This window comes from Lagopus muta, chromosome 1, assembly GCF_023343835.1.
Source record: "Lagopus muta isolate bLagMut1 chromosome 1, bLagMut1 primary, whole genome shotgun sequence".
Lineage (NCBI taxonomy): Eukaryota > Metazoa > Chordata > Aves > Galliformes > Phasianidae > Lagopus > Lagopus muta.
Genome location: NC_064433.1, coordinates 157,681,842 through 157,702,522, shown reverse-complemented (window position 1 = coordinate 157,702,522; position 20,681 = coordinate 157,681,842). Strand labels below are relative to the sequence as shown.

General features: G+C 36.1%; 1 protein-coding gene across 6 annotated transcripts in view; it reads right to left on the bottom strand.

The window, feature by feature from the left end:
- The window catches only part of PCDH9 (protocadherin 9), a 718,989-nt gene that overhangs the window by 381,692 nt on the left and 316,616 nt on the right, over positions 1-20,681 (bottom strand). For 4 of the 6 annotated variants that reach the window (XM_048934689.1, XM_048934692.1, XM_048934695.1 and 1 more), the window contains exon 3: positions 12,085-12,150. The exons of the other annotated variants lie outside the window; for them this stretch is intronic. In XM_048934689.1, coding sequence (XP_048790646.1) covers positions 12,085-12,150 — 66 coding nt within the window. The remainder of the gene's footprint in view (positions 1-12,084; positions 12,151-20,681) is intronic. 6 annotated transcript variants of the gene reach the window in all.

Here is a 20,681-nt window from a genome sequence, read left to right as displayed (position 1 = left end):
TTTACTGCTCCTGGCTTTTCATTTCTCTAAACTCAAAATTTACAGTGGATAATAGTACGTCAAAGAAGTCTGTGGTTGTTTAACAAATGCCTAGCAAAATAAAAGTGTGAGTAAACAATTGTAAGCTTTCATTTTCTGGGTTTCCATTCCATACTGGAAATATCCTAAATGTGTTGGAAGAGCTTTCTTTTTTCTTTTTTCTTTTTCCTTTTTTCTTTTTTCTTTTTTCTTTTTTTTTCCTCTCAATAGACTGAACTTGTGCCTTTAAATTCAAATCCAATTTTGCACTGACTTTAATCAGAGCAAGATCAAACACCTACTGTTCTTTCAGACTTACTTCAAGCAGGATAGATGGAGCCAATTGGAATAAAATAAAATAAAAACATGACATAAGAGGTTCCCTGAAAGACCCTTCAATATTAGTTGTACATGTAATTAAACAAATAAATATTGTAAGAAGGCATTTACTTGTAACAAAAAGCTACATTTCATAACCAGAGGCTGCAGTGTGGATTGTGCAGCACATATGCCAGGGGCCTTTGTGCAATCAATGAAGAATCAGCAGGCACCATCAGTCCCGCAATCTCCTGATATCATGATTTTTAATTCTGGTCTTTGCTTTTTGTCACTATTGCTACCAAAAGTCATTACATTACACGTTGTCTAGAGGGCCTTGTGTTAGGAACCACAGACATCTCAAGGATTGATTTACATTATAAAATGGAAATGGACATTGTAAGGCTCCACGCATCTAGTTTTTTTTTATTGGATGGGTTGGTGACTTTCCATAAAACTTCCCTCAACTTAACTGATTGTTGCATATCAGCTTTCACGTGACAAATAATATAGGAAAAATAACACCACACACACACAAGCTATATATAGATAAAATTACACTGAGAGCTGTATTTGTTTGTTAACATACAGACACCCACAGCATATATTTAATTCCATTATTAAGGGAGGAAAGGGAAATTTCTGTTAACTGCATACAGTTTATTGCTAACATTCAGTTTAACTGCTGTATTTATTCATCACAAACATCTTATTTCTAAATACAAAAAAGGCAAAGATTATTTTGTGGGAAACACAAAATGTCCCACATTAATATTGTAAACAGTGAGCTTGAATAATAGATAGCTTAGATGCATCATTCTGTGTTGTATACATTCATCCATGGGCTTTTACCCTCTACCAATGACTTGACTTAAATCAGTGGCAATGAAGGCTGTCAGAGCAACGGGCATAGCAGCTGAAACCTTGACAGAAATTGTGTAAAATATCTATTTTTGCTGCTTATACTTTTCATCTGTTACTTTGAACTTCTTAAAAGTACAATGTAGCGTAACAAGCAATGATTTATTAAGCATACTAATTCTTTCCTCCCACTATCAAAGCTTGATGCAGTAATGTTTTGGTAAAAGGTTAGAAAATAAAAAACATGTGAAACATAAAAAGTGAACCTGGATGTCAGTTGGCATGCAGTCAAAGCTGTTGACTTCTAACCACTGAAGCTGCCTAGACTTTGTCTAACCTTTCATTGATTCCCCCAAATCAGATTTAATCTAAAGCATCAAATTAAAAACTGAGGGCCAATTATGTAAATTCAAAAGTGTACAAAATAATTGCTGCCCATTACATGTGGCAGCATTCATTTTTATAAAGCCTCTGATTCTGAACCTAACAAAATCTGGTAGGACTCCAGGAGTTTTTTGAGAGCCAGGGAAAGACTATGAAGCAAAATATAATGACTTATTCTATTCTACTTTAAGGAAGTATATAGGAAAGGGTAGTTATTAATGAGTTTACTGTTTCTGGCAACAGAATGGTATAATGCAAAAAAAGGCACTGTGGATATTATATAGAGAAGAAAAACATGCAAAGAAACAATCAAACAAAAAAAAACTCTTGTATTAAATCTCTATGATTTGGAGTACACAGTCAAACCTAAGGACGGGCAGTAACAGCCATTTCACTTCATGCTATCTCCTGATCACTACTTTTATGTACCCACGAGTGTATGGTCAATCTTCTGTGACTGATATAAGAAAGTCCAAGCTTTGAGGATTTAAAATATACCTTATTAAATACTGATAATTAATTTCAAAGGATCAGAACTATTGACAATTTTCAGAATAATATGCTTTCCATGCTTATAAAATTCAGACTATTTGTCCACTCAATGTATACAGACAGGAAAAAAAAAAAAAAAGACTTAAATTTATAGTGTTGCGAGCCATACTTTTACATTTTTATCTTCCTCCACCTTAGCATTTAGCACCAAAAATAAAACTTTCAAATTATGGAACATAATGTTCTTTTAATTTTTTTCCTTCCCAACAAAAAAATGTATCTGAAAACGTTTCTTTCACTATGGAAAGACAGTTTATTTTAGTAGGGATTGGACAATGGAAAAAAACTTGAAAAGAATAGTTCTTGTGCATAGTTACTATTCTCTCCCACTGACAATAATTACTAGTTTAGGAAAATAAATTAACACAGAATAATGGTTTACAAACAGAAATGTCCCAGAGAATTCTTATAAAATGAATTTCTTACAAAAAAAACAACACATAACGTGTCACATCCTCCTACCAAAAGAGACTGCTATCTCAATAACATTAAGTAACAGATGTATATATTCCTCAAAATATTTATATATATGAAAACCATTTTTCCCTCAAAGGAAATCAAGCTTTAAAACAAAATAAATCTATGGATTGTAAAATTCATTTTTTGATAGCATAGTTCAGTGTTCCAGTTCAAATTTGCTTACAACACTGCATGTTGATTTTGCAATTATCATTTTTATGTACAGTTATATTTCTAGAAGAAAAGGACATGGCAGTTGTTGCATCTCTTTAACTCCTGTGTTTTGAAACCCTCTACAGGGCCAGGCTTTTCAAAACATTTCAGCACCATCTCTACAAGAAGAATAAACCAACACTGTCAAATTGGCCAGGCATATGCATGACTGCTTTCTGCTTCTCACTTCAATGATACTTAAAAACAAACAAATGAAAACAAAAAACAAAACAACTTGTATCATCTGAAAAAATCAGACAGAAAGATAACACTACCAGCAAAGCATAAAGAAGATAAAGAATTGAAGGCAATACTCACAAACAAAAAGAGAATTATTTAGTACTGGAAGTTTTTACATTCCTCTCTTTCTCTTTTATTGCACAAGTGCATAACAACACACACAAAGTGTCTGTTCTCTTCATAACCTGCTAGCAGCATTTATGCATGGACAAATAAATGCAGAAATATTTTGTATGTACATATAAATGTATTTATGAAAACATTTATTTCATGGCATGTATAATCAAGTGAGACTAGACTTGCTAATCTAGTGAAGGGAAGGAGATAGAGACCAAAAATCTGAGAATTAGAGGAAGGATAGGAGAAAGCAAGGAAGTGCTGAGAGTGCAGCTTGACAGACGTGGAGTATCCCCTGTGAATACAACACAGCCAGAGTATTTGCCTCAAGTGCCTGTACTCAAACACATGAGGAGTGGAAAACAAATTGCTGGGGACCAGTACAGATTTCACTGGAAAAGTGGAAAGTGGTTGTGTTCTGTACTGTTGACAAGTAAAGATCATGATGGGTGCAGCTGCAAGTTTCTGATACAGACTGATTGATCAGAAAAAGGAAAAGAAGCCTTCTTCAGAAAACTGGAAACTTTGGAAATTTTACAGTCAGGAGTAATTGGGGTGGTAATCAAGGGCAAGTGAAATATCTGGCGATTTTCTGAAAGGACAAAAACATCAAGAGACTTTTGGCAATTATCAAAATCTACTTTCATACAGGTGAATGACAAACTAGAGGAGGGACTCAGTAGGACCAATTAGTCAAAATAATAAAATAAAAATAAAATAGTCAATAATAAAATTTGAAAAGCACTTATAAACTTCATGGATTTGCTTTGTAAGGTCTGGTAGGAAACTGTCTTGGAGGACAAAAGAATCCAGAAGTACTGGCAGATCGATGTCAACTTCCTTGAAGCACAAGAAAAGCCCCAAATTCAAGCAAACACTGCATAGGGTCAGCATTGATAACAGTGAATTTTGACTGAGTTTATTTAAGCTACAGAAGTCGGTGTTTTCTTGAAGTTGACACTAATGAGGACTAGGATTGTGAATCATAAAAAGAAAGGTGTCTCATCAGCAAATGGAAGGCAAAGGAAAATTTGGTAGTGCTACTCAAAGTCATAGGGAATCTAATGACATATGACATAGGAAAAGCTAAGTTTCTACTCATAATGACAGTCTCAAGAATATCAGCTTCAGTGTGCCTGTTCCAGGATTTGGGAGACTGAAGAATTTGGGAAATCCACAGCAGAAGGTAGAAACCAGTTCAGTAAACAGGATGTTATAAAGGAGTCATTATTGTTTCAAATAAAAATAAACTATTACATTCTGCATATTTTCTACTTCAGAGCTGGTTGGAAGCTGAAGCATATGAAAAGGGGCTACAAGAGCTTCATGTGCTTTATCCTGAGAAGACTGAGGGGAGATTTAATTGCACTTTCAACTGATTATGGTAGGACAGGGAGATATAAAGCAAGGCACTTCTTGCAGGTGCACAGTGATAGACTGAAAACCAAAAAAGTTGATACAAGGAAGTTGGTATGAAAGAAGAGTTTTTCACAAAAGTGATCAAACTGGGGAACAGGGAACCTAGCAAGACTGTGGCAAGCCCTGAAGATATCCTTAGAGATATTCAAAACTTAACCTTAGCAAGGCCCTGAACAACCTCATCTAAATTAGCTCTCTGATTAGAGCACTGCAGCAAATGACCTCTGAAGGTCTTTTCAACATGCCTAGACTTAATACATTTAGAACTTTCATTCTTAAATAAATTTTCAGTGGATAATAATTTTTTTCTGTGTAATTTATCAAAGTTAATCTTCCTAAACATTACACATTTTTATATAGGTTCAATTTTTGACTGCCTAAAGTACTCCAATAATGCTATTAAAAGTATTATCAGATAAATAATCTGAATGAGACAGCGTCAAATAAGGTGATACTGTAATAACAATAAAAATATTGTACTACTTTGCACAATATGAGATCGATCTTTTACACATACACACAAATAAGTCAGAAGATGTTAGGAAAAAAATAATAATAATAATACTGCAAAACCTTTGCCCCTTCTGACACTTTTTTTGGTTCCATTAAAGTCAGTCAGAAAGTACAATTAGCTGGTTCAGATTGTTTTTCAGGATAAGGGGTGATAGAGTTAGAAGCTAATCAGTTCGCAGGACACAACTGACAGCCCCACACTAACCTAGAGTAACATATAATGAAAAAATATCAGGAAACTTGATGAAAAGCCATATTTTCTTTCTCTTCTTCCTGCAGAGAGGAAACCCTCAAGGATATTTTCAAAACACAGATTGGAAAATCACAACAAAATTTGGTAGAAGGATGTTTCTTCTAACTGTAGTTATGACATATAAATTAAGATTATTTGATTACTCAGCTCTTTCTCTCCTCCATGATGGATACATATTTGGTTAGAGCAATCTTCACTGTGATTGTGAGCAATGTAAAGTAGTCCCACCTCTGTTTTTCCTCAGATCCCTGAGAAACAAGGTATAATCTGAAGAGTTAGAGAATAACTAGCTTTCCTCCAAATCTCTTCTTAAGTATTCACCAGAAAGCTAATATTTGTATAGATACACCTAAAGGAACTTTGCTACCCCAGGAGAAATTTTGCTGAACTTTACACAGGGTATAACAATTCTTAGAGTAAGGAACAGTACAGAATAAGTGTGATATTTGACTTTAAGCTAGGTCTTCACTCTTAGTTACAGATGCAATTGCTCAAAGCCTTAAGTCTGCCTGATTCAGATGTACTGATGACCTCTTGCTGTTAGTAGCACTGGAAGGAGCACATGAGGCTCCTGTTAAAATCAGATATGAAAAAAATCCTCATAGGGGACTATTACATTATTTCTGTTAAGAAAACATGCCTCAAAAATATCTCAAGAAATTCAGCAGCCAAGTTCTTAACCTATGACTTCCCTTTTGTCCTATATTTAATTACTGTATGTTTTTGTCATGAAAAGAAGCTAGAGGTAGAAGAGAGCTATTTAAACTATGTAGTCTCTTTAATGTAGGAACTAGAGGAGATATCTAATAGATCAAAACCCACATATTTAAAAATATTTAAATATTATTTACAATTAATAATTCATGACTAATGGTGTCTTCTATATTTATGGAGAGACAGATATAAGTAAAAATAACATCTTATTTTATATATTTAGGGAGAAATTCTTTACTTAAAAGGAAATCCTTTATTCAGAAGTGATGAGCAAGTGGAACAGGTAGTCTGCAGATGCCGTGGATACCTCACCTCTGGAGGCATCCAAGCCTAGGTTGGATGTGGCTTTAAGGAACAGGCTGGCAACACTGTCCAGGGCAGAGGGGCTGGAACCTCTAAGGTCCTTTCAACCCCAAACTTGCTGTGATTCTATGATTTTCTGATTCAAAGCATCACATAGTTTAAGAAAAAGTAAAACTGTCATATATTTAAATACTGACAGCAGAGTCCTGCTTCCAAAACAGATTTGTAGGGAATACTTCACCCAGAGACAGAAAAGATACACTCTTTATAAAAGATTATGATTTTCACTAGATGCCAAAACAAGGCTGAGACATAAAATCTAAATTTACATTCTCAAATGAGGCATTAGACTTGTTATAACACTGTTCAGACTTTGGAATAGGACTTGCTAACATCACAAGAGAAAAGCACAGACAAGGAGGATAATATAGAATAATAGGATCATTGAATCATCGATGATGAAAAAAGCCTTCAAGATCATCAAGCCGAACTATCAACCTAGTATACAGAGTCCCATCTCTAAACCATGTCACAATGCCACAGTGTTAATATGTATGAGCAGTCTGGATGTACAGTTGTTTAAGGCAACAGACAGACATGGCCTAACCATGTTAATTAGTACACCATATATGTCATTTTTTCTACACATATCACACTCCTAACTTTCTAAAACACACAGGATCCTGTTGATCAAGGTATTGGAATATCATATAACAAAAGAAGAACAGATCTATCTTCACCCCAGTAGGGCACTTTGTTTTCCATATGGCACTTCATCTGCTTCTGCAGTACATCTGTCTCGCAGAAAACATTAGATAGTTAGACTCACTAACAATTACAGGCTGCAACAAGTTTAATTTCAATTACAGAAAGAAAAGAAAACAGCTGGGATACCCATAGGGAGATGCAGGCACCAAGAGGGTGAAAGAAAAATCAAAATGGTACATTGAACACTACTAATTAGGGAGAAATGAAGTCAAGATACAAATGGAAGCCTTTATATAAATACCTGTCAGTTTTATTAAACTGCAGTTGAGACAGAAAAATAGCGCTTAGTAGACCAGTATTTTTTTTTATTTATTTAAATGATTCTGAACTAAAAAAGCAGCTTACTTTTGAAAAGAAGATCAAAATAAAACCCAGTTATAAGTAAGATCATTGTTAGTCCAACATCTCTTGGGTGAATTACACTCAAGTTAAGGCTCTTCTTTTAGTCACTGATAGGCATTGAAAGTTATGGTCAGAACAAAATATAAATTGTGAAAGTTTCTTTCAGGTTAATAACAGCATCTACATATGAAGACTCCAAAAATAAAATTTACAGAGCATTCAAATTCTCAGAATCCTGACTCAATCAATTATCATCTAGCCTGAACAGTTGAGAAAAATACACAGCTTCAAAAACTTTTTATGCAGAATAGTTCCTACACAGTCTACTGATTGGAAACCAAGCCATTTACAAGGAACATACTCAAATGAGATACCTGAGTACACACAGATTTTATCTTTTAACTTATGTCTTTACTGACAGTTCAGTATCTCTTTGATCTCTCAAAGAACTTTAGGACAAGCTTAGTCATGAACATCATGCACTCCATACATCCATCACAAGTCTACCCCTTCCTTTTGCTTTTGACTATTCCATGCATTCTTTTGTTTTTTCCCTGTATGCATGCAAACTCTCAGATGTGTATGGGGAGGGAGTTCTCTTCCCCAAAGGAATGGATCATTACATTCCTAGAAGGGATCATTTTAACTACAACTCGTGAGGTAGAGTCTACTCAAAAGCATTGATCACATAAATGCCACCATGACTACATCTGCCCCTCTACAAATAACTAAATTAACCCACTATAAGCTTAAAGACAAAGCAGCCATAGCTGTACTCCATGCTGAAATTGTTGCTGACTTCACACTGCTGTAACAGTGGGGTGGGAGACTAGAGAGTGATAGAGCCCTCAGTGACAACTGCTAGTTGGCTTAACATATGGATTATACCAAGGAAACCGGCCTGAGGATATGTAAATAAAGACACTAGACTGCATGGCCCACTAGCTTGATTTGTGGCTTATGCCAACGACATGATTTAGAAAGCAACATACAATTAAGATAATAACCATTCATTGGTAAACACATCCATGGATATCCAGCATCATAAAGAGGTCTGAGCATGAGCTGCTGCGTACAGGGCCCCAGCTGCCAGTCATGACCCAGACATGCTGCATAGTTGGAGTCAGTGTCCTGGTTCTGCATGTTGATCTGAACTAGAATGAAAGAAGTGATGTCAGTATGTGTGTGGTCATGTATGTGTGCTGTAGAATAGATTTCATAGAAGTAAAATTGCCATCTATCTGCTAAAATTTGTCTCACATGCTAAGTACATTTTAGATTACTCATCACTGAGTGCTGTGTTTTTGTTCCTATTTCCATCCCATTCCATACTAGTTCATCCACGAAATCATGGCATCTGAACTGCTGATAAACAGGTACACCATACTATTACCTAAAAACTTCTGCATCTAATGTTTGGGCCCAGCTACCAACTACCATTAAAAGCAATGACTAAAATCTAACTTCAAAAAAATAGAAAATCCATGGGGTGTGAACTCTTTTTTAGGAGGGGTTTTGTTGTTATTCTTTTTTTGTTTGTTTGTTTGTTTGTTTGTTTTTCCTTCTGTTACAAACTAAGTTACTCTGAATGTGCTTTGAGAATGTGCTTTGCCAAAAAGTCTTCAGAAAGAGACTATGTAATTGCTGTTTGCATGAGCAAAGAAAGAACTCACAGGTAATTCAACCATTAAAATATAAAAAAATAATAAAAGCAAAACATCTTTAATCATTCTCAATAATACATTGAAAAAAATGATTAGTTTTCATTCATTCTATGGACCATCAACACTATTTTGCTATTTCTCAGAGTATGATGACATATCAGTATGAAAATTGAAAAAAAAATATTATAAGTTGTTTCTATAAATCAAGTAGTTGAAAGTATTTTTCAAAGCTGAATGTTTACATCAGTGGGAATGAAGCCTGCTGCCATAAAACAAAACAAAACAAAACAAGTAAAAATACATAATAATTGCATAAAAATAATAATACATAAAAATGCATAAAAATAAAATTTAAAAAAACCATAAAAATTCCACCCTAAATTTCATCAAACAGAGCAAAGAGAATCACATATATATGTTAAAAAATAAATAAATACAACAAGCATGGCAAATAGTTTACTCTTTTGTTTAACTCTCTTTATATACTAAAACTAACTAACTGAAAAGATCTGTCTGATTAGGAGCATGAATTCAGAACATGTAAAATCTTCCAGAAATTAGTTTAAAACTTTGGAAATTTCCCTCTACTTGAGTGACTTTAGAACTTAGTTTCTATAAGTTAACATCCAATTTTCATTAAAATGATTTCCTGACAGCTGTAACTCTTGAAAGATCAGCTTTTAAAAGGTAATGTATAGAATTCTACTTCCTCTCAAAAAAGGTGAGAAATATTGATCTTGGTCTTTGATGTAAGACTATACATGGGACTCTATATTTTGTAATTAGTATCCACTGAAATCAAGTATTAGAAGTCACAACTTCTAAAACAGTACAAACTTGTACCCAAATACAAAGAGGCATCAAAAAACAGAGCTAGAGGCTAAGGTGCATGTTTAGTTCCATTTGATATTCCACTGACTGAATGCCTCCTATTGTTTAATGTTGGCTCACAAAACATCAGAGGCAGAGGAGTTGTTGTTCTGACAGTAGTCTGATTATTCCCACCATTCCATTTTATTACTGCCCAACAGATGGCAGCAGAAGGGCAGACTGACAAAATGGTGTCAAAAAAAAAAAAGGGCAGACTGACAAAATGACATGGTAGCACATACGAAGCAAAGGTCTGTCATTGAATTGTTCCATGCAGAAAAAAAAAAGGCAGCCGCTGACAATCATAATTGCTGAACTTTTATGGTAACCAAATAGTGAAGTGATGGGTGATGCATTTCATCAGTGGTGACAGTGGTTCAAATTTTTATGAGCGCAGCATGTGTCTCTTGTTCATAGCTGGCAGAAATGCACAGCCAATTGCAGTGAATATGTTGACAATTATAGTTTTGCATCTGATAATTCCTTCTGTTAAATAGTGTTATTGTGTTCTTTGTGTCTGTAGTAGTTTCCATTGAAATAAATAGGAGGTGTTACTTTCAGAGCAATTTATGTAGTTCAGAATGGTCTAACTAGGTATCCATTTTCCATTGCCTAAAATAGGAATTTAAGTGTAGCTACTTATGCGTAGGTACCTACATTTTTAGTAGCTGAAGCCTAATCCCAATTATTAGCGTGCTCATTTTACTTTGTCCTGCATATGACGATTTTTTTTTCCTTCAATATTTCCTTCAACTTTCATGTTACTGAACTAATATATAAAAACAGCATTCCTTATAATCAGAGAGAAGAAATATGTTCGCTATCCAGATGTCTGTATTATATAGTACACGTACTGAAATTCAAAAATCTCATTCAGAATATTTTACAGTAGGAAATGAAAGCAATTCTCCTATCTGTGAAATGTCAAGACTGAGGGGAAAAAAAAAAAAAAAAAAAAAGTCTATTAAGGCTAAAAATCTAAGTATTCTGTAGCAAGGAAATATAATTTTAAGTTGAATGTCTGTCATTAGAAACTTGTCATCTTCGAGGAAATTTTCTTTCTCTGATGTAGCTTAAAGCAGCTGCCATAGAATGGTTAGTTTTGGTGAAAGAAGGCTAAATGATGGAGGAAGAGACTTACTGTAAGCTTTCAGTTTGAACAAATGTAAATAAACTTAAATGTAATTAAAAGTATCATAAGATGCAACCAAATTCAGATTTCAGTTATTATTTTTAACCTTCAAAAGACATCATAGTTCTGAACTTCCACATAGCATTTTGTAATATAAGTTTAGACAGGCTCTCTTCAAAAAGCTGACAGTGAAGAGATCCTGAAAGCTCTATTCGGATTCTACTGTACTTTATTTCTCAAGTGAAATAAATAAAAGAAGGACACACACACACACACATACACAAGATTATTATTGTTGTTATAATTATTATTATTATTTAAGAAGGAGCATGGAAGCTGATGGATTAGACTGGAGTTCTGCACAGAGAAGAAACTGTGAATCTAAATAGACCATAGCTCCTCTTATTCCAGAGTTTTAGAAATCAGAACACTCAACCCTGGTTCTCTGATTACTGACCCTGAAAGTGAACAACAGCCAGCATCTGCTGGACTCATTTTCAGAGAAGCCCACATGGTGCTTCAAAGGAGACTGTTATTTTCCTTGGCTTACTACTAGGTTGGAGTCCAGAGTGTTATACAGAACTAACAAAGAAAATTGCTGGAGAATGGTACTGTTCAGTAGGCCCACCTGTGAACTGTGATTTGTTCTGATGGCAAGAGTTTATCTTCATAAAAATAACAAAAAAAATCATATTACGACCTTCAGGTGAGTAATTCCCCATTCCCCTTAGATGGTAGTTCTTGTTCACTATAAGCATTACTTCAACCTCAAACCAGTGTGAAAATATTGAACAAAAAGAGGATATGAGCTTGAATAAAGTTGCAGCATGTCCTTTACGTCCTGCAGGATTTTTGCCCGTTGAATTCAGTGACAGCAGGGCCCAAATTACCTAACTGAAAATTAAATGTTTATTTTATTTATTTCAGTGGATCTGGTATCTTACCACCCATGGTTTGTCAGGTACCCAAATCTCCCACAAGTACTTCGGCATATCTCCAAATTTCAGTGCCTAAAAAGCAATAATATTTAAATAAAAAGGTGTGTCATTCTTACTATAGATCTTCAGATAGCCCACCTCCCCAACAACCCAATATTGGTCATACATAGAGCAAAATGTGAGCAAATTTCTGTTGAAGGAAGATATATATCTTTTTATTAAAAAAATTCAAAAAATTCAGATGTCATAGCTTGGTGTTACCAAACATATGCATTGTATCACTAAAGTGCTATGTTAAACATCAGTTTGGTTTCTGAAGGCTGACTGTGTAACATGTTGTTGCACCAGGCAACAGATTTTCAGATGCCAGAGCAGGATGTTATTTTTTTTTTTGTTCTGTATAGTGAACTACCAGCTGAAATAGCTGTCTCATAAGAAGAAGATTTCTTTTTTAATTTAATGCTCTATTAAGCTTTTTATTAAGATATTGTTAATCAACACTGAGACTCTAAAAAGCAAAAACAGCAGATCTTTAAAACTACAACTAAATGCGTTCAATGTGGGAGCATTAATGGATGTTCATTCTGTGTTACTAACTGCTGAAAATAAATAGCACTATGTACTTCAGGTTCCCTCAGAGTTCTCAGGCACCTTAAAATATCATGTCTTCCAGGTCTTGAATAAGAATGGCTATATACGTGTGTGACTGTAAGATAATTGTGGAGGGAAAGTTCAGTAGGTTACCAAGTATGAAGAACCTTCAAAACTGCATATTACAATAGGAATTGAATTGCTTATCCACCTTGACAAACAAATAGAACCACAGTAATTCTGAACAATTTAATCCAGAAAATGACATGTATTTGAAAATATAGTCTAAAATAAGGTACCAAGGCAGTACCAGCCCTTTTTACTGTTCTCTTTTATTGGAGAAAAGAATGCTTCCCAGAGAGAATGTTAAATTAAGAGGAATGTATCTGGAAAGTTGGACAATTTCAAATCTATTCTTAGTAGAGCAAAAAGCCCAAATTGCAAACAAGCCTTCAGTGCACCCTATTCAAAAAGGATTTTATTATTCTGTACAGAATTGTTTATCCACTCCTTTGCCATCATATAGTGAACAAAATCCTCAGAAAACTTTATATCAAACAGTGCTTTTAGTTGCAGCAGAAAACATGTCTCTTCCAAAGTACTCCCAACAGATACCTCAGATATTTCATACAAGTTCTGTGTTCTTGAAGAATTATATCATAGTTCTAAAAGCTTTTTCAGTAACTTCCCTTGAAAACAGAAAGTCATCTTAAGTATTTATATCTACCAAAAATATGCTCCTCTGATATCTGAAGTTACATTTCCAACCGGCTTCAGAAGATCCCTTCTTTGCCATCTAAAATTTTACTTAGAATAAAATGTTATGCGAGCAGAAATGTTATTTTGTCTTACACTCTGAATCTAAAGGTACTTATATAATCCATGGAGATCAGTGAGTGTAGCTTAAGAAAAGGTGAAATCCACAGAGAATGTTTCATTTTAAAATCTTCCTATGCCTCCTCTGGTACTTTACATGTGATTGTTTTCCTCATTTACATGAGTACAAATGAAGTGCAGTTCACCCAAAGGCAACAGAATTAAATTGGTGAAAATGCAGAGAGAGGGTCCCTGTGGAGCAAGCTTTCTTTTTGGAGTGTATATTGCACAGTTCCATCCACTTTGATAGAGTGATGAATTTCTGAAGTCAGAATGTGTGCCATAATATCAAATATTTTATTACTTGTTAGAATGTCACCTCTACATAAATCAGTCACCTTTACAGAAATAGTAAGCACTGTTTTTACAAAAAATAATTGGAAAGGAATCACAAGAATAATTTCAATAACAACAAATAATGAATATTTTCCCCATTCCCTTAGATAGTTAGTTGAAAGCTTATCTAGGCCATCAAAATGAAACAAGAATGAACAGAAATCAAGCACTATTCATACAAAAACTGCCAACTGAAATGACAAATATGTGGTATCATTAAATATGAGGCCTTTTTTCTACATGACTGCTTTCCAAAAAAACTACTGCAACATAAGAGTAACAGATCCTCCTGGAAGCTATGCTAAGCCATGTGGAAGAGAAAGAAATAACATGAGACAATCTGGACAGCTTCACCAGTGGCAGGTCCTCTCTGACCAAGCAGCATATTCTTCTATGACTGCATCGATGGACAAGAGAAGAGCCACTGATGTCATCTATTTGGATTTCATTAAGGCTTTTGACATGGTCCTCTACAATATCCTTCTCTCCAAATTGGAAAGATATGGATTTGATGGGTGGACTGCTCAATATATGAGGAACTGATTGTGAGATTGTACACAGAGTGGTGGTTAATGGCTCAGTATTCAGATGAGATCAGTGACAAGTGGTGTCCCTCAGGAGTCAGTACTGGGCCTGATACTCTTTAATATCTTCAATTGAATCCTCAGCAAGATTGCAGATGACACCAACCTGTGTGGTGAGACTGACACACAGACAAGGGATGGAATGATATCCAGAGAGACTTAAATAAGCTCAAGCAATGGGCCCAGGAGTACCTCATGAGGTTTAACAAAGCCAAGCCTGAAGTCTTGCAACTGGGTCATGGCAACCCACACTATCAGTACAAGTTAGGGAATGAAAGGATTGAGCATAGCCCTGCTGAAGAGAGCCTGAATATTGGTGGATTGCAAGCTGAGCATGAGCCAGCAATGTGCCCTCACAGCCCAGAAAGTCAACTGTTTCCCCACATAGTCCATTGGATGGTACACCTTCCCTATGAGGACAGGCTGAGAAAGTTGGGGCTGTTCAGGGAGACTTATAGTAGCTTTTCAGTATCAAAAGAAGGGCTATAAAAAAGAAGGGGACAGACAGAAGTGTATGTTGTAACAGGACAAAGGGGATTGGTTTCAAACTGAAAGAGGAGGGATTTAGATTGGATAGAAGAAATTTGTTGTTGTTGTTGTTGTTTGTTTTTGTTTTTTTATCACAAGGATAGTGTAGCACTGGAACAGTTTCCCCAGAGAGGTGATGGATGCCCTCCATTCCTGGAGACATTCAAAGTCAGGCTGGACGAAGTTCTGATCAACCCTATCTATCTGTAGATTATCTGTTCGTTGAAGGGGAGTTGGACCCTTCCAACTCAAAAGACTGTATGATTCTAAGTAAAACATATTTTATCTTGGGTTTTATAATAATTAAGATCATTATATACTGCATGGCCAGCAAATAGACCAGGGGAAGTAATATCTTCCCTGATTCTCCACCTTTCTACAGCTTCTCTTTCCTACAAGTAGACAGTAGAAAGAGGTAAAGAAAGTGGCTCCTGCTCTCTAGTTTTACAAGTGACAACTGAAACTAGAATTAAATTTGGACCATGTGCTTCACTGAAATAAATTACGAAAGAATTTATGAAAGAAAGAAGGTTTTGATGCAAGAAAAACAAACAGAAAAACCAGCCAGTTTCAGTAGGAGATGAACCCCTTTTTCATGAAGTCAGTGTAGAAAATTCTCCCATTACTGAATGTGAGTAAACTCATGATTCATTAAATGGCTTATGACTGCCTTAAACTTTTAGACATGGATTTAGGATGTCTTAAGTATGTATATCTTCTTTCTCAGGAAGTGTTCAAAATTCAAAATGTTTTGTCATCAAATATACAAGGCGTGTTTCTGCAAAAGCTTTCTATTAATCTCTCCAACTCTTCCTCTATTTCATGTGATGACATCATCAAAGCTTTCAATCAAAATAAACAGACTTTTTATTTCTTTTGTCGTTGACAACTTAGAAACAAAAAGTTGAATATTTTGAGGGAAACAGTTTGTGAGAAGGGAAATAACAAAGTCAGCATCATAGATGAGATTGCAGTTGAACAGAAAAAAAGTAACACACACAAAAAAACAGTAAGAAAACAAACAAACAAATAAATAAATAAAAACAACTTGCCAGTTGCTTTCTTCCAGTAAAAGAAACAGACAGAAAAACAGACCTGCTAAAAGTAATGAAAACAACCTACTGTGTCATCATTTTATGCAAGAAAGGGAGAGAGATTAGTCTAAGACTCCTACAATAATATGGATTTTTCAGCTGACAAAAGCAATACTGCATAAAATCTTTTCTGTGCTTTATTTCTAATTACTTTCTATCCTTTAATGAACAAGAAAGTACGTGATCTTGAAAGTCCTTGTGCAGTCAAAACTCCCACTAAAATTAATGGGACATTTTTTCCAGCCTAGAAGCTCTGAGATCAGGCCTCAAACTTAGCTCTTTCTAAGCTTTTTCCATTAATCAAACATTTTAAGATTCCATTGTTCTTTTTTTTTTTTTTTTTTTTCTCCTTCCTTTTTTGTTAAGATCATATATTCAGAAATAGAGATACCAGAAATCATACTTTTGTCCAAGGAATATACTTTATTATCATAAGCATTTTAACTCCCTTTTACAAGTGAAGTCCTGATTCTGATTCTGAAGAACCTCAATTACATGAACACCAAATTCTCAGTTACTCACATTTCCAAATAGTTTATAAAAATGTTAGCGCTCATCACGTGTGGAGGTTAAGCTATCTGAATTATGCAAGTGAATGTGTGTACATAAGCTTTCTTGTCAGTGAAACCTTGAAATTAATGGACAAAACCAAGAGATTTTCAATATCCTTATGCAGGAAATAAGGAGTTAACATACTGAAGTCCAAAGCATATTTTCCCATGTAGCCTCACATAACTCAGAATGTATGCCTAACTTTACAGTGCCTAAAAGAAAAAAATATATATGTCCCTACATGGATGCCTCAATAAATCACAGTGATTTTTAGACTGTTGGTCACTCACTTCAGGAAATCCATAATTCTTGTACAGATGTTGTTTCAAAAAAAGATACCATATTTTTGGCTATAAGTTATTAATGTCATTACTTCATCACTATCCTTAATTTTATAATACAGAACTACTATAAGCTCGTGCACAGAAATAAAAATAAAATGCATGGTAGCTTGTCAAATCAGGTAGTACTAAGAATAATGTAAAAAAGAAAGGCAAATGTATGAGACCTGTTTATGGCTGATCACCAGTAGGCCTTAGCAGGGACAATTTCCTTTCTTCTTAATCTCAGATGGCACATTTCTTAATTCTTACTCTTAGATGGCACAGGGGCAAGTGAGAACTAACAAACAGGAGAGCACTATGTTTAATTGTTCATTTAAAGAGCCTATACACTAGCTATATTGCAGAGGCATGCCATCTGGAAATGACATAGTTCTGCATGGTTTCTTACACAGGATTTTACCTTTATGGTAAGATATCTTTGAAGGTTCTTTACTATGGCTTTCATTTTTTAAGAACTCAAGAATAATGAGCTACTGATATTTTAATTAGGGTTAAGATAATATTAAATTAGGGTTAAGATAAAAGATGCAACAGATAACAGAAAGAAGGAGAAATTAGGATGATGGGCTGATTTGTACTCTGACACATACATATGCAGACACAAAATATCTATGTAATAAACATTCAGTTGAAGAAGTATCAGATAAGTTCTTGCCAACTCACTGCATTCTTGTCTTTGCCAGCTGGCATTGTTTAAATTGACTTCAGCATTTTGCCTACCATTTACCTTTATTTTTAAATGTTGTAATTTTAAAGACATGGAAAATCACAGAAAAATATTAAATAAATAATACCTAATGGTGATGATTCCTTCTCCTGGGAGAAAAAAGAAAAAGCAATATTGCCTGTTTTCAGGGGGAAAAAAAAAAATAAAAAAAAGAACACAAAAACAAACCACATAGGCATAGCTACTTTTTGAAGGATAAAGTAAAACCTTACAAGTTAAATTGTAATTTATAAACAGAATGAAATTAAGATTTAAAAGTCAGCATTAGAACTGGAAATTTCATAAGGCATTCAATTATTTTCTTGGGTAACCATTTAACTACGTTTTTAGAAAGACAAATGAAGATTTTTTTAGGCAAAGAAAATAAGCACATTTTTCACAGCTCATTTTTAAAATTTATTCTAGAATCTACCTCTATTGGTGTGAGAGAAATGTCTTGGATATCACACACACACACAAAAAATCTGTACCATCAGAAGAAACAGCAAAAAAAAGACTTCATAATCAAAGTTTGACTTTCAAGGCATGCCTATTTCTCATATAGCTTATGTGTTTGCAACATAATACTCGATAAATCATCAGAACTTTTCTGCAAGAGTCACATTTCTTAGTTACCATTGCTCCATCGGCCTATGTTTCCTGCTTTTGTCTCTGACTTGTTTATAAAAGGAATCTCTGTTACTTGATTAGTCACTGATAAAATGAAATGTAAAAAGGGAATAACAATGTAAAGACAATGCAAATATAAAAATAAGTTAACTTTATGCACTGTAAAGAGAATTCATTGTTCTCATCTGCTTATTGTTTATGTCATTTGACAGGTATCTAATGTTATCACATGTGAGGTACTGAATATATACAATTTCAATAGAAGATATTCTATATATTCTATTGAATATCTTCCTTATTTTTACGACAGACATCTAGATGTAATCCACACATAAAGACATCATAACACAATAGTTAATCAAGAATAGAACAATAGAAGAGAATCATAGAATCATTAATGTTGGAAAAGACCTCAAAGATCATCAAGTCCAACTGTCAACGCATTACAACCAAGCTCATTAAACCATGTCCCTAAGTGCCACATCTTGAACACCTGCAGTGATATGGACTCTATCAGAGCCCATTCCAGTATTTCACAGAATCACAGACATCAAGGATCATGAAGCTCCAACCCCCGTGCCACATGCAGGGCCAACAACCTGCACATTCAATACTAGACCAGGCTGCCCAGGGCCCCATCCAATCTGGCCTTGAACACCTCCAGGGAAGGGCATCCACAACCTCTCTGGGCAGCCTGTTCCAGCACCTCAGCACTCTCTCTGTAAAGAATTTTCCCCCGACATTCAACCTAAATCTTCTGTCCCTAAACTTAAAACCATTTCCCCTTGTCCTGCAGTTATCTACCCTTTCAAAGAATTGATTCCACTCCTGTTTGTAGGCTCCCTTTAGGTACTGAAAGGCTGCAATAAGGTCACCCCACAGCCTTCTTTTCTCCAGGCTGAACAAGCTCAGCTCCCTCAGCCTGTCTTCGTAGGGGAGGTGCTCCAGTCCCCTGATCATCTTCATGGCCATCCTCTGGACCTTCTCCAACCCTGCCTTTCTTGTACTGGGGGCTCTAGACCTGGACGCAGTACTCCCGATGGAGCCTCACAAGAGCAGAGTAGAGGGGGACAATCACCTCCCTGTCCCTGCTGGCCACCCCTTTTCTGATGGAGCCCAGGGTACCATTTGCCTTCCAAGCCGAAAGGGCACATTGCTGGCTCATGTCAAGTTTTTCATCTATCAAGACCCCCAGGTCCCTCTCCACAGGGCTGCTCTCAAGGACCACTCCTTCCAGTCTGTATGGATGCCTGGGATTCCTCTGTCCCAAGTGCAAAACTCTGCACTTGGTCATGTTGAACCTCATCAGGTTCACCCAGGCCCACCTTTCAAGCCTCTCGAGGTCCCTCTGAAAGGCATTCCTTCCTTCCATGGTGTCAACTCATGGAACCACTCAGCTTGGTGTCATCAGCAAACTTGCTGAGGGTGCACACGATTCCATCATTGATGTCATTGTTAAAGAGCAGCAGTCCCAAGACAGACCCCTGGGGGACACCACTCGCTACTGGCCTCCACCTGGACATAGAGCCACTGATGACCACCCTCTGTCTGCGGCCCTTCAACTAGTTTCTTATCCATCTTGATGGGTGAGTGGTCCACCCATCAAGTCCACATCTCTCCAATTTGGAGATAAGGATGTGGTGGGGGACCATGTCAAAGGCCTTGCTCAAGTCTAGGTAAATGACATCGGTTGCCTTCCCCTTGTCCACCAATGACGTCACTCCATCATAGAAGGCCACCAGATTGGTCAAGCATGACCTTCCCCTGGTGAAGCCCTGCTGGCTGTCTTGGATCACACGCTCATTCCTCATGTGATCAAGCATGTCGTCCAGGACGATCTGTTCCATGATCGTCCCAGGCACAGAGGTGAGACTCACCGGCCTGTAGTTCCCAGGGTCCTCCTTGCTCCCTTTCTTGTAAATGGGAGTGATGTGACCCTTCCTCCAGTCATCCGGGACCTCACCTGACAGCCACGACTTTTCAAATATGATGGAGAGAGGCTCAGCAACCACCTCAGCCAGCTCCTTCAGATCCCTGGGATGCATGCCATCCAGCCCCATAGACTTGTACACATGAGGTGGTCTCGGACCTGCTCTGTCCTCACAGTGTGGGGGGATTTACCACCCCAGTCCCCACCTAGAGGTTTAGGGATGTAGGGTTCAGGGATGTGAGAAATACTGGAATCCTGGTCGCCAGAGAAGACCGAGGCAAAGAACTCGTTCAGTACCTCAGCTTTCTCTTCGTCCGTTGAAGCAAGTTCCCCTTTTACATTTACAAAAGGAGGTACACTTGCTTTAGCCTGTCTCTTCTGGCCAATGTGCCTGTAGAAAGTCTTCCTATTATTTTTCACGTCCCTCACCAA